Consider the following 12563-nt stretch of genomic DNA (forward strand, 5'->3'; position numbering starts at 1 on the left):
CCGACACATTCAACAATTTTTCAGTTATCTGGTGGCGCCCAGTTTGTATTGGTGGAAGAGAAAACCCAGATACAATGTACCTGGGAAGAAACCACCGACCTTCCGAAAGTAAACTGGGAAACTTTCTCACTTACCGAAGTGATTCGAACTCGCGCCGACAGAGATGAGAGGCCTTGTGATTTTGAGCGCGATGCTCTAACCATCTCTAATTATATAGTTGTTATCTATAAAAGAACCTTTGAGAATATTAATTGAATTAGTGATTTCATATATTCAATTGAAGAGAAAAATTATTCAATTATTACGCGCATAATATTGAATTGATGCACAATTCTTCAATTGAAAGGTATCCCGTGGGGATCCGGGTTAGAATAAGTCATCAGTATCCCCTTGCTTGTCGTAAGAACGACCAAATGGGGCGGTCCTTCAGATGAGACCGCAAAAACCGAAGTCCCGTGTCACAGCAGGTGTGGCACGATAAAGATCCCTACCTGCTCAAAGGCCGTAAACGCCAAGCATAGACCTAAATTTTACAGCCCTTCACCGGCAGTGGTGACGTCTCCATATGAGTGAAAGATTCTCGACAGAGACGTTAAAAAAGATACAATCAATCATCACTTCTGAAGATATCATATCTCCACCATACCTGATTCTTAAGTAATACCAATTATATGTTCTAAGGCTATAAGTCAAGGTTACTGGAGTCACTTGACCTTGACACTTGTTTATAGATTTTATCACCTTCATATCACTTCTGAAGGTCCCATGTCTCTATCAATTCTAAAATCATAGGAGTCTGTATGTTCAAGGTCAGTCAAGTCAGTTGACTGATACCAATTTGTAGATGTCATCACCCTTTCATCATTTCTGAAGACCTTATGTCTCTATCAAACCTGGTTCTTAACATCACTTTGATATACTAAGGTCAAACATCAAGGTCATGAGAGTCACATGGCCTTGATACTAATCCTATAAGTCCTGTCATCCTCTTGCCATTTCTGAAGATTCCATGTCACTATTAGTCCTGGTTCCAAAGCTATACCAATTTTTATGGTCAGAGGTCAAGGTCACTTGACCTTGATACTAATTTGTAGGCCCTGTCATTCTCTATTCATTTCTGAAGATCCCAAGACTCTTTATCATACATGTATTTGTCAAGTTATATGTGTTGAATTTTGGAATTAATTTCCCCTCATAGAGTTCTATGTTAAACCCCACCCCCATTTGATCCCCCCAAAATGTACCCTAACCCCCTTCAATCTGAAAACAAAAACATTTCTGCACATTCAGATACATTAGCCTATCATATCCTTGAATATCTACATGTATTACTTTCATTCACTGGTTACGGAGACCGGTGTCGGACAGTTTTAAGCGCGAGAAAGAAGCGGAATTATTTTCTCCCTCAGTGCTCTCGTCCGAAAATAAATATTTTCTTGACTATTTGATAATAAAACATAACAGAAAAAGTGAATAGGTTGGTTGCGTTCGTTACACGATCGCTGTTAATAAGCAAACATCAAATCGACAAAGCTGAAAAATCACTTATGAAAGCATATGAATTCAAAACAGAAAATGGCCTGGGTGGGAGGGAAGGCCAAGGCACAGAAATACAAAAGCGACCTTTGTTGCTTGTAACGAACCTCGCACTGCCCGAAAACTGACCAGTAGTATATATACTAAGCGCAAAAGTGCTCGTGCATGAGCTCAAAAACCCGCGAAATGTATTTACGAAAAATTACGAAATCAAAAACATAAAGAAATAAATGAGGAAGGGGAAGAATAATATGAACCGAGCAAAAACAATAAGTCTCCAAACTTTGTTTGGGAGACTTAAAAATAGCAGATGATGTGTTGGCCAATCAAAATATATCGAAATTGACAGACATTATAAAAACAGACACGTAACAATTCCAGACACAGAAGACTTTTAAGTGGAAAAAGACGACCTATGCGTTTTGAACTGAACAAAATCGTACCGATAGTTGCTTTCACAATGAAATAGAATTTAAAATATTATTTTGTTCTCAAATCTGAAGGAACTCCATGGTTTTTAAATAGATTTTGTGTGTCACGTATATGTAACAGTTCCAGACATTCACGTAATCTATTATTATGTTGTGTTTTTTTTTTATCTGCACCAAACGTTCACTGTCACTATATGTGCGTTGGTATTTAGGCACCGACCCTATTGAATATTGTTTGGGTGTTTGTTGGGGGCGGGTCTGATTTATCGCCCCTATTGTGGAGGTAGGGGCATTAATCAATGTCCGTCCGTATATCCCAAAATGGGTTTTTATGGTTTAACTTTAGTTTGCCTTGGCCAAAAAAAAAAAAGTTTTCAACAATGCTAAACGGAAATATGAAATGTTTTACCATAAACTGAATTTATTTTATTATACTTTTGTCAAAAGCAAAAGGGGGCAAAAATGGTTTGCGGGGGTGGGGTAGGGGGAGGGGGGTCTTCTTTTATATATACAAACTTTAGAGAATTTAATGGTTGCTGCCTTATTTAATATACATGTAAGTATTTCTAAACAAATTTCCCTTTAAGCCAATAAACAGTGATCAGAATGGACCAAAAAGTCAACCATGGCTTAGAAATGAGACTTGCTCGTTCCAGTTGGACAAAGAGAACAAGATGTGTTTGTGAAACACAAATGCCCCCGATAATGGCCAATTCCAAAGATGGCCAATGTCACAAGGACACCAGTAGAAAGATCTTGTCAAAAGAAACAAGAGGTACTGTGAGCAATGCTCACTAAGAATACCACCCGCTTACCCCAATCTCCCAAAGGATGTTGTTAATAGGTTTAATTTACCTCTTTCCTGAGTGTAAAAATATGGTATGCCTTTGTAGAAGAAAATGGAAAATACAGTCCGAACACAAATCCATGGCATAAACCTATAGTTTTGACCTTGAGATCAAAAGGTCAAGGTCATAAAGAGGTCATGAATGTACATGACACATAGTTTCATGCAATCGGAACACCTCGCTCTTTCCTCCGTTCATACATAAAAAGACTCGGACGTCGCACGGCGCAGTGATTTACATCGATTTGAAACGTGATTCGGCGAAGACGTAGTGTTGGTTGTATGACAACGATAAACAAGTAAGTGCAAATTTTTTTATTCATATCTGAATACTTTTTGTCATTTCATATTATTTGTAAAAATGAAATGATTTCAATTCTTCTAATTTAGTACGTGTTAGTAGGTTTTAGCACTTACTATATGCGTTAATCACACTCGGAGGCAATTCGCGACAATGTTTACAAATGCACTGTCGTATGCGAAGAAATCTATAAACATTTGTTTTGATTTAAAGGACAAACAAATAAAGACATTGAAACAACTTTATGATGGAAAAGGTTGTGTGTCGATCCTACCAACTGGATACGGCAAAAGCGTTATTTTTCAACTTCTGCCATTTTTATTTCAATTTAAAAGAAAAACCAAGACACCTGGAATCGTAATTATTGTGTGTCCTTTAAATTCTTTGATGCAGGATCAGGTCATGAGTCTGTCCAACAAAGGACTCAAAGCGTGTTTTTTATCTGTTGAAGGTATATTTCTGTTTTCAATTGCTAATTTTTTTAATACCCTAGTAAAGCTGAGAGTAAGAATGTCAATGGTCATGCAAGTGTGTACGTTTAGGTGCTTGGGCACCTAGTAAAATTACCTGTTATTTGTCAATGGCTAAACTTTTTCATTGAAAAGATATTTCGAGGTTTTTTTCCATTGAAAATATGTTTCGAGGTTTTCTTCATTTTATAAAACCATGAATTAGTTTTTAATGAAGGACATGCATAGAACTAGAAATATGTGACAATTTGTGAGCCATGTGAAAACGAGTCCCATGGGCCACATCACTCACCTGCGTCACCTTGACCCAGAATTCCTTTATGATATGATTTGTTCCAATTAAGGACCCAAATGAAAAATAATTCAGAATTCATTTTTGTTCTAATTTTTATGAAATCTAAAACATGTATTACAAGAAATATGGACATGAATTCTATCCATGATTTTTAAAACTTTTACCAGCAATTGCAGAAATATGAAGAATGAAACTTTAATATCAATGTATAGCATTCTATTTCTTTATATGATGCATGTGTATAACCCTTTCTTTAATTTTGCACTTGAGGGGGAGGGGGTGTATAAAAGTCTGAAGTTGTTTGAAATTTTGATCTCATTTCAGTAACCATGTCTCAGGATTATGGAGAAGCTCTTGAAGTACTAGTGCAAGATATGTGCAACCAATACATATCTAGGTTACAGTTCAAGTTGAATTTTCTTATTATTTAACCCGAATAAGTCTACAAGCCCACTCTCCCATTTAGAATCAAGTAACATTTCTAAAATATTTAATATGTTATTTCAGGCACAGGGGGTCTGACATACAATATCGAAGGCAAACCCAGTGGAGACGAAGAGGGTGATCAATTGGACATTTCTATTCCTCACTATGTTTCATTAGATGATCTACAACATGGACACTTTCATCTCATTTATGCTCCCCCAGAGACTCTGTTACGAAATCATACCATATCTACCATGTTAAGATCAAAGACCTATAGGGAGAATGTGTGTGCCATTGTTGTTGATGAAGTCCATATGATCTCAGAATGGTAACACTTTTATGATTTTCAGAGTTCTAATTTAACTGAGGCACCTACTCCTATGACCATTAGTAGTTATTAAGTCAAATTATCGCAAAGTATTTTAGAAATTCTTGATGGTATTACAATTTAAGTATAGCATGTTGGAGGTTGATGTTGTTGCATATTTAATAGGCATCATATCGGTTCCATCAGATTGAGATGTTTAGTATTGTGGTGTAAGGTGGAAGTAGATTTCTTATTGAAAAATTGCTATAATAAAGAATATTTATCATGCTATTTGTTAAAAATATACATACATGTATATTGTTAGGGGACCAGATTTTCGGACAGCCTTTAAAGATTTGTCGGAGTTGACCTGCCTCTTTCCATTACCAACATCTGTACACTTGGCTCTCACAGCAACAGCAACAAGAATGGTCGTAGCAGATCTGACAAAGGAGTTATGTCTTGCAGATCCAGTCATTGTATCATCAAACCCAGATCGTCCAAACATATTCATTGAGGTACTATATATACTCAAATTGTTCACATCCCAAAATGTGTGTATATAAATATATAATCAAATAGGTCATAACAGCCCTTTTGGTCCTAGGTAATGGTCTTGTAATAATATTTTCACCTTTCATGCAGTGATCTTGCATAAAGGATCTTGGTTCAAAGTCATGACTTTCTAGAGTCTTGGCCCCTGGATCATGAAACATCTTATGCTTTAAGATTTGAATATTACGATAAAATGATAGAGAAGTCAATCATTTAAGGAATGACGCCAAATTTGACATGTGTTATACTATATAACCCAACTTGATGCAGTTTATGCTTCATAATCTGTGAATCAAATTGCGTGTTACAAGTAAAAATGAGCTATTCCAAAATAAAATTCTTATTCAATATTGTTTCATTAAATTTCTAGTATCTGCAAATTAAGAGTTTCAGTCTATAATTAATGAACATCTTGTTATAGCTGATTGAAATTTTGACTCAAGTCTAAGTTTGTTACATAATCATGGGGCCTGGGCTACATTTCTGTGAAACATCATTTACATGTACATCAGTGTGGGCAATAAAATGTTATGGCCTGGACAACGTTTTACTTATTATATGCACTGTGACCTTGGCCTTGGTAAAAAAAAAAAACCCCAGTAATTTTGGTACATTTATTTTACATTTTGCAATTTCAGGTATGTCGTGGCCTTCCAAATGTGAACAAAATGGACAAACTGGATGCTGCATTGGAGCCGATTGCCAGGGAACTGAGGGGAAAGTTACTATCCTTTCCAGTTACTGTTGTGTACGTAAATGACCTTGCTTCGTTGGGTTACTGCTATCAGTACATTGAAGATGAACTTCAAGACAACGCATACCACCCAAAGACTGAGAAGATTCCAGAAAATCGAATTTTTGGACAATTTCATATGGACTATACATTAAGAATGAAAGCTCACATTGTTGATGAACTAAGAAAATCTAACCGAAAGATTCGCCTTGTGTTTGCTACAGTTGCTTTGGGAATGGGGCTAAATTCCCCTTGTATTAGTTCAGTGATACATTTCCGACCTCCTACAACACTGGAAAAATATTTCCAGGAGATAGGTAGAGCTGGTAGAAATGGCCAACCTGCAAATTTCATAATGTACTATAATATGAGTGATCTAGCTTCCAATAGGAAAGTACTTTCACCTTCGATGAGAGAATTCTGTCTGAACAGTACCACATGCTTAAGAAAACAAATTGTAAATAATTTTGGTTTCGATTCTGTTCTGTATAATGGAGAAATCAACATGCGCTGTTCAAATTGTAGAACAAGATGAAGTACACGATATATTTATTTTCTGTTCTTATCTGGATCTTAAGGTATTCAATGTCCAATGATCATATTTCATAAATGTATGGTGGGGTATTTGTAATCATGGTTTCATTGTGATGAGTTTATTAAACAAAGATATTCCATCATGGGATTTTTAAAATTTTGCTTATTGATTGATTTTTTAAAATATTCACCAATTTTCAATCTTCTTCTGTTATACATTGAATACCTTAAAGACAAGAATACAGTGGACTACATTGTACACTTTTAGATCTGTTCATTATGTCATATGTTTAAACATCAGCCTTCAACTCGACATTGATATTTTGATCTTTAAAATTAAAATTCATAATTTGTCTTACTGTCTGTCATTGCATTACTCAATCAGCTTGTAACTACATATGAAAATAGAACATGGTTATTGAATTAAGTGCAATTTTAATTTCTGACATTGATTTGTGTCCTTGTAAGATACTAATGTGAATCCCAAAGGGAATATTAAGTTTGTTCAATGAATGAAATACATGTACATTGTATGGATACTGGTACAATTCCGTATTATCTATATTCAAGGAATTCTGTTCACAAAAAATAGGATATGCCTATAAAGTTGACACAATTTCTTAAAGTTATTTCATATATTTTCAACACATTCTCTTCACACATGCATACTATCATATGAATCAAATCAAAGGTAAGATTCACTCAGAATCTTCATCATCACTTTCTTGATTAAAGTTCAAACCTCTCCTCAACCTATGCACAGTGTTCATCACCGTACCTCTGAATGCATGAATGTCAAAATTGTAAGGAGATTTGCATATATGTGGAAAGGCACACACTTTTCGCCCAGGTGTGAATGTCCATGGGTTGTTGGATCGTAAAGCAGCTTCTAAAATGAGATTGATATCACTAGAGTCACTTCTGTTTCTGTGTGTTGTATGAATAGTCTTTACATCCAATAACTTGCAACAATTGTTAGACACTTCCTTAATAACTGGTGAATCCTTCGAAATCTTGAGAATTGAATATTGGGTCTTATTGCATCCAAGGCCTTTAATAAGTTCTTTCAACTCCTTAACTTCATGCTCTTTATTCATGTCCGCAGTATGTTGTGTCCTGTTTGTCCTGAGTTCTTAATGAATGCCCCTGTCCTAACTTTCAGAGCCATTCTAGGATTAAGGATCCACTCTGATTTTAGGATGAAGTCTATGCACTCTGTCAGATATTTTGACAATTTGGAATGGCTATAAAACAGTGGTATCATGCATTTCAAGACAATGTTCACCAATTCAATGTTACCCTCTGAGATTGCATCTTGCATCACTCACAATATGAAGTGCCAGTTCAAGAAATTGATTACATAGTTGTGCAAATCATCCGGTAAGGGTTCTGCAGGAATGGTTAGTGAAGCAGAAGTGTTATTTCCACGTTGAGTCTCTTGTCCCTGGTGTGACATGTGTCTAACGTTTTCCTCACTAGTACACAACACCTCATAAGGATCATTCTGAAATAAAGATAATTCTGATACAGAAACTGAATACAAATATAACAAGAGGCCCATGGGCCATAACAACCACCTGCGTATCATGAAAAATTGTCGATCTGCATATATAAGTATCATAGTATCTTCATGATTAATTCTCAAAGACTGGTGCAAAGTGATAATACAGATGCTCTCATAAATACCGAAACATCATCCCACGTAAATCGAATATAAAACCCTGTATCTTTTGTTACCTGTTCAATTGAACCCCCTGAAATATATCTAGTTTGCAGTCACCTGCTTTACATTTCTATAGATCCTCAGTCACTCCCAAGGTCAATAAATATCTTACCTGCAAAGCAGAGGGTCATGTGGGAATCACGTTGTCCATCTGTTATCTGGTAATCGCACTTTCATACTTAGTCTATTGGTTATAACTTAATTGATATGCACCATTTTACCATAAAACTAATAGGGTCTGTCAATTGCGCTCAGATGCATTATGCAATGAAGCATCATGAATACCATGGCATTAATTAATTATCCTTACCTTTGTGTTTTGATCTAGAGGTGGAATGAATGTTTGATCTAGGATGTGATCTAGAATGGCATGAAAAACCTTTTCCTTGCTCTCATGATGAAGATTTCCAACATTCTCTGGTATCACTTGATGAGTGGGTTTGTCATGGAGACTTTCCATTCAAAACAAGTTCATGGTCAAAGCAAGCAGATAAGATGTTCCAATGGTGTCTATAAACTGGTCATGGGCCTGGAAATATATGTACATGAAATAAATAAAGTATGGAAAAAAGGACATACTAATTAGATGCATATTAATAATACAGACTCGTCATAATTACCTCAAAACGCACTTTGACTTTCCCATTTACATTACTTCTCTGGACTAGTATCTTTAGATTAGCCAAGGTGCATCTGTCCTTTGGGAAAGAAAGCTTTAAGAATTTCTCGCACAGTTTCTGTTTAAATGAATTGATTTTTTCAATTGGTCAAGATGTTCAAAAATGTGGTATTGATATGATGAAATATAAAAATATTGTGATTGACCAAAATTATTAACATGATAATGACAGAAATTACTTAAAGGGCGAAATCAAAAGATTGATGTCGGTTAAAAGTCTAATTCAAATAGTTAGGTGGAGGGGTAAAAACTCATGTGAATTTCTGCCATCCAACATTGATTACACTTTAGTGGAAAAAGAGAAAAGACAAGTGACTCATAAAAACCACATAATATTACATCTTAATGAACATAAAATAGTTTAATGTACACTTTCATTTGTGAATGAACAGTAGAAAAAGTATACAGAGTGTTAATCATACTCATATCCTTTTACTTGTTAATTGACAAGTTTCAACAGTCATCATATTTAGTTTAAAGGGGTGGGGTCTTGCTGAAAAACTATGTGAACTTAGTTTTCTGTCGGACATTGAATTTTTTTTTATCTCTCCCCTAATACCTCGAGAAAATCCTGCATAGTATGGAACATCTCAACTACTATTGGCTCCAGACAATCAAAACGTTCCTTTGGATGATGGGCTCCCAGTCTTAAGGATTTTGCTCCTTGGAGTCGAACTCTTGTGAGTTGATCCCCACCAACAGGAATTTGAAAATTCTCCAATTCTCCTCCTATCAAGTTAGAGTGCACATATATATTTTAATTTATAATGACATGAACACAAAAATTTCCATTAAAATAGATAACAGTGGATGGAGTTTTAAGAACTATAAGAGCTATGCGACATGGGGCACATCTCATACCAAGTGTTTATAAGCTTTCTCCATGAAGTCCTGTGGTGACTTGGACCTTTCGCCTACACATGAATGGACCAGTTACTACATCCCTTCTCGCAATTAATTGCGAGGGGATGCTCGACTGTATGGGTGTGATACAGCGTGGGGGTGATTAGAAAGTAATTAATCTTTGATGATGAGAAATGTTTTGTAGTTCGTAAGTATTACCCCTTCCAGCCTTAGTATAAAGTCTTGAAGTGACTTGAACATATTCATCCATGATTTCAATGCAGTCGGAGTAGCTTGCTTCATTCTTTAACATGATGGGCAAGGTGAATATTGAAGACTTCTCTGCCTGATATTCATGAGGAATATGTTCAGGTACCAGTTTCTTCATCCACTTAAATTCATCAATGTAACAAATTATCTTTCTTGCTAACAATGTTTTCAAACAGGTCTTAAAAGTAGTAATCTCATATGATGAAGGAATGAAAGCATCTACAGTAAGGTTATGAACACTTCTGAGTGGTCCATCTTCAGGAATAGTTCTGACATTAACTCTGTCAGCAACCCAATCTGAGGCAAAGAAATGAAAATCTTTGGATTTATTTTCAACTCGAATGTCATTTGACTCAACCCTAATGTCCAGATTATCGCCATTTAATTTTCCATCCATCCCACTTGATATGGCTTGAATCAAACTGTGATCCCATGTATCCGCATATTCTGTCAAGAGTGTGCTTGGAATTGGCTGACAGTGTGAGATGAATCTTATTCAAAATGGACAGAAAGTGTAAAAAGGTAAAACACATTAAAATATTCTTGTGTGTTTTACTCTAATTCCAATTTTTTGATACATCATCGATTAAATTTGGTAAACTTCATTACATTAACTAATATGTTGTACAGACCGTTGAAACGAGCGAAGCCCATTAACATTTTGCAACACGACTTTTATCCGCCTCTTCATTTAACGCGGGAAATATAACGCGCTTGGTGTAAACAGTTACAAATTGTGATGTCATATTAGCTGCGATGTTTTTTCTTCTCTCAAACCAACCAAAAACAAAATGTTTGAAGCTATGAGAAAGCTTGTCTAGAATTTAAAAACGTTAATTGTACTTTCTAAATAATCTAATTATTTTAATTACGGGATTGTCAATGAAGTATACCGCAGTGACGGCGACATTTTTCCGGAGGCATTATGGGTAGTCCCCATCATTTTTCAGCTGATGAAGAGCAAACCACGTGACTCAATTGCGTAATCATTGGAGCTCGGTATAATTAACTATGGTAAAAACTCTAATATATTGAATTACATGTACTACAGTAAACACTATTTTACACTGATTTACCATGACTAAAACTTCGATATGTTGATTGTTATGAGCACATATATTATTTCCGGTGTAGCATAATATTTTGATACCATGATATATTCAATATATAGCATAATAATTTGAACGCAGGTTCACCTTTTCGCTGCGATATAAAGACCCCCCCCCCCTAAAATATTTAACCAGTATGGCTAATGACTCCAATTGCCATGTTTAAATTAATTTTAAGACCAGAAAGATCCTCAACATGGGCTACTCAATGTGTGCACTCATAAACATGGTGTTGCTTAATAATGAAACCATCAATGAGAAAACAATAGACAGTGGGTATAGCTGACCCCCCCCCCCTTAATAACACCTCCCTGTGTACACACAATACACAGGTGCTATATCCCTGTTACCTCAAGAGAGAGAGATTATTCTTATTTAATATTATTAACATGCCTCCTGGAATTAAATACAAAAAATAAATATCTTATGGAATGGGATATATAAAGATTCCACTTTTTGTGGTTTAACATTGTTATTATAGTATGTGATTAAGAATTTTGGGTTTAATACTTTTATTTACACGACAAGACAAGAGGGTGACAAAACTTCCTCAACTAATAATATAGCCATTATTTTTTTTAACCCCTCCCTCTTCATTACTGAAAGCTAATGGACATTCAACATTTCACAGTCATAATAGCTTGAACCTCAACCCCAACCTACCAAACACAAAAAAATTAGGAGGTTTATTTCAACACCATAATATTTGGGTTCAATATTTTATATATTTTTATATATTTTATAACCCGTGTTCAAAATATCGTGGTGTTCAATATATTATATGACGCCGGATTGATACACATTTTTGCATGCTTAGTCTGATATGTGATATGAATTTTCAGACCAGTTGTTGATATCAGTTATTGTGGCATCATTCATATTAGCGAAGTGCAGCATTGGCATATTCATAACAGACAATACAATTGTACATACACATATCATTATACTCATTTCTTACCAAATCAAGCTGAATGTAAGAAAGGTATCTCCATTCTTTTATCAAATAATGATGGAATGGCATTACATTTAATCAAATTACAATTTTGTAAACAATGCAAAAGGAATAAGAACTCATAACAAATAACATTGAGAGAAATGCATTGATATATATATATATGTGCAATATATATCACTGAAGAGACATTATTTGTCGAAATGCGCATCTGGTGCATCAAAATTGGTACCGTATAAGTTTTACATACATACATGTATTACCATGTAACCTTTTAAAACATAAGTATATATGTTACTGTTTTGTACTTTAATGTCCTGTGCATGACAAACTTCAATTTCAATATTATGATATTTTTAGTGCTAAATTATACTGTGGTACTGATCCCATATGTATAAAGCAACTGTGGATGTCGGGGGGATAATTGTATTATAGACATACTAGCTTCGGATCTATTGCCCTTGACAACATTTTTTGGAAATGGTGATGGAACATTTTAGGTATTCAGCCATGAACATGATGGAAAAAAGTGACCAACAACTAGAGTACAAA

At 35.2% G+C, this 12563-nt stretch overlaps 1 protein-coding gene and 1 pseudogene across 1 annotated transcript; one reads left to right on the forward strand and one right to left on the reverse strand.

Moving 5' to 3' along the window:
* The first annotated feature begins 4998 nt into the window (after positions 1-4998).
* Positions 4999-7608, forward strand: LOC125647878 (ATP-dependent DNA helicase RecQ-like). The gene is made up of 3 exons (XM_048874704.2): positions 4999-5131; positions 5807-6218; positions 7598-7608. Exons 1-3 carry the CDS (start codon positions 5042-5044, stop codon positions 7606-7608), a joined length of 513 nt encoding a protein of 170 aa, XP_048730661.2. The 5' UTR covers positions 4999-5041.
* LOC125647089 (uncharacterized) lies at positions 6864-10347 on the reverse strand (annotated as a pseudogene).
* Between the last annotated feature and the right edge of the window lie 2216 nt (positions 10348-12563).

Source organism: Ostrea edulis, chromosome 6, assembly GCF_947568905.1.
Source record: "Ostrea edulis chromosome 6, xbOstEdul1.1, whole genome shotgun sequence".
Lineage (NCBI taxonomy): Eukaryota > Metazoa > Mollusca > Bivalvia > Ostreida > Ostreidae > Ostrea > Ostrea edulis.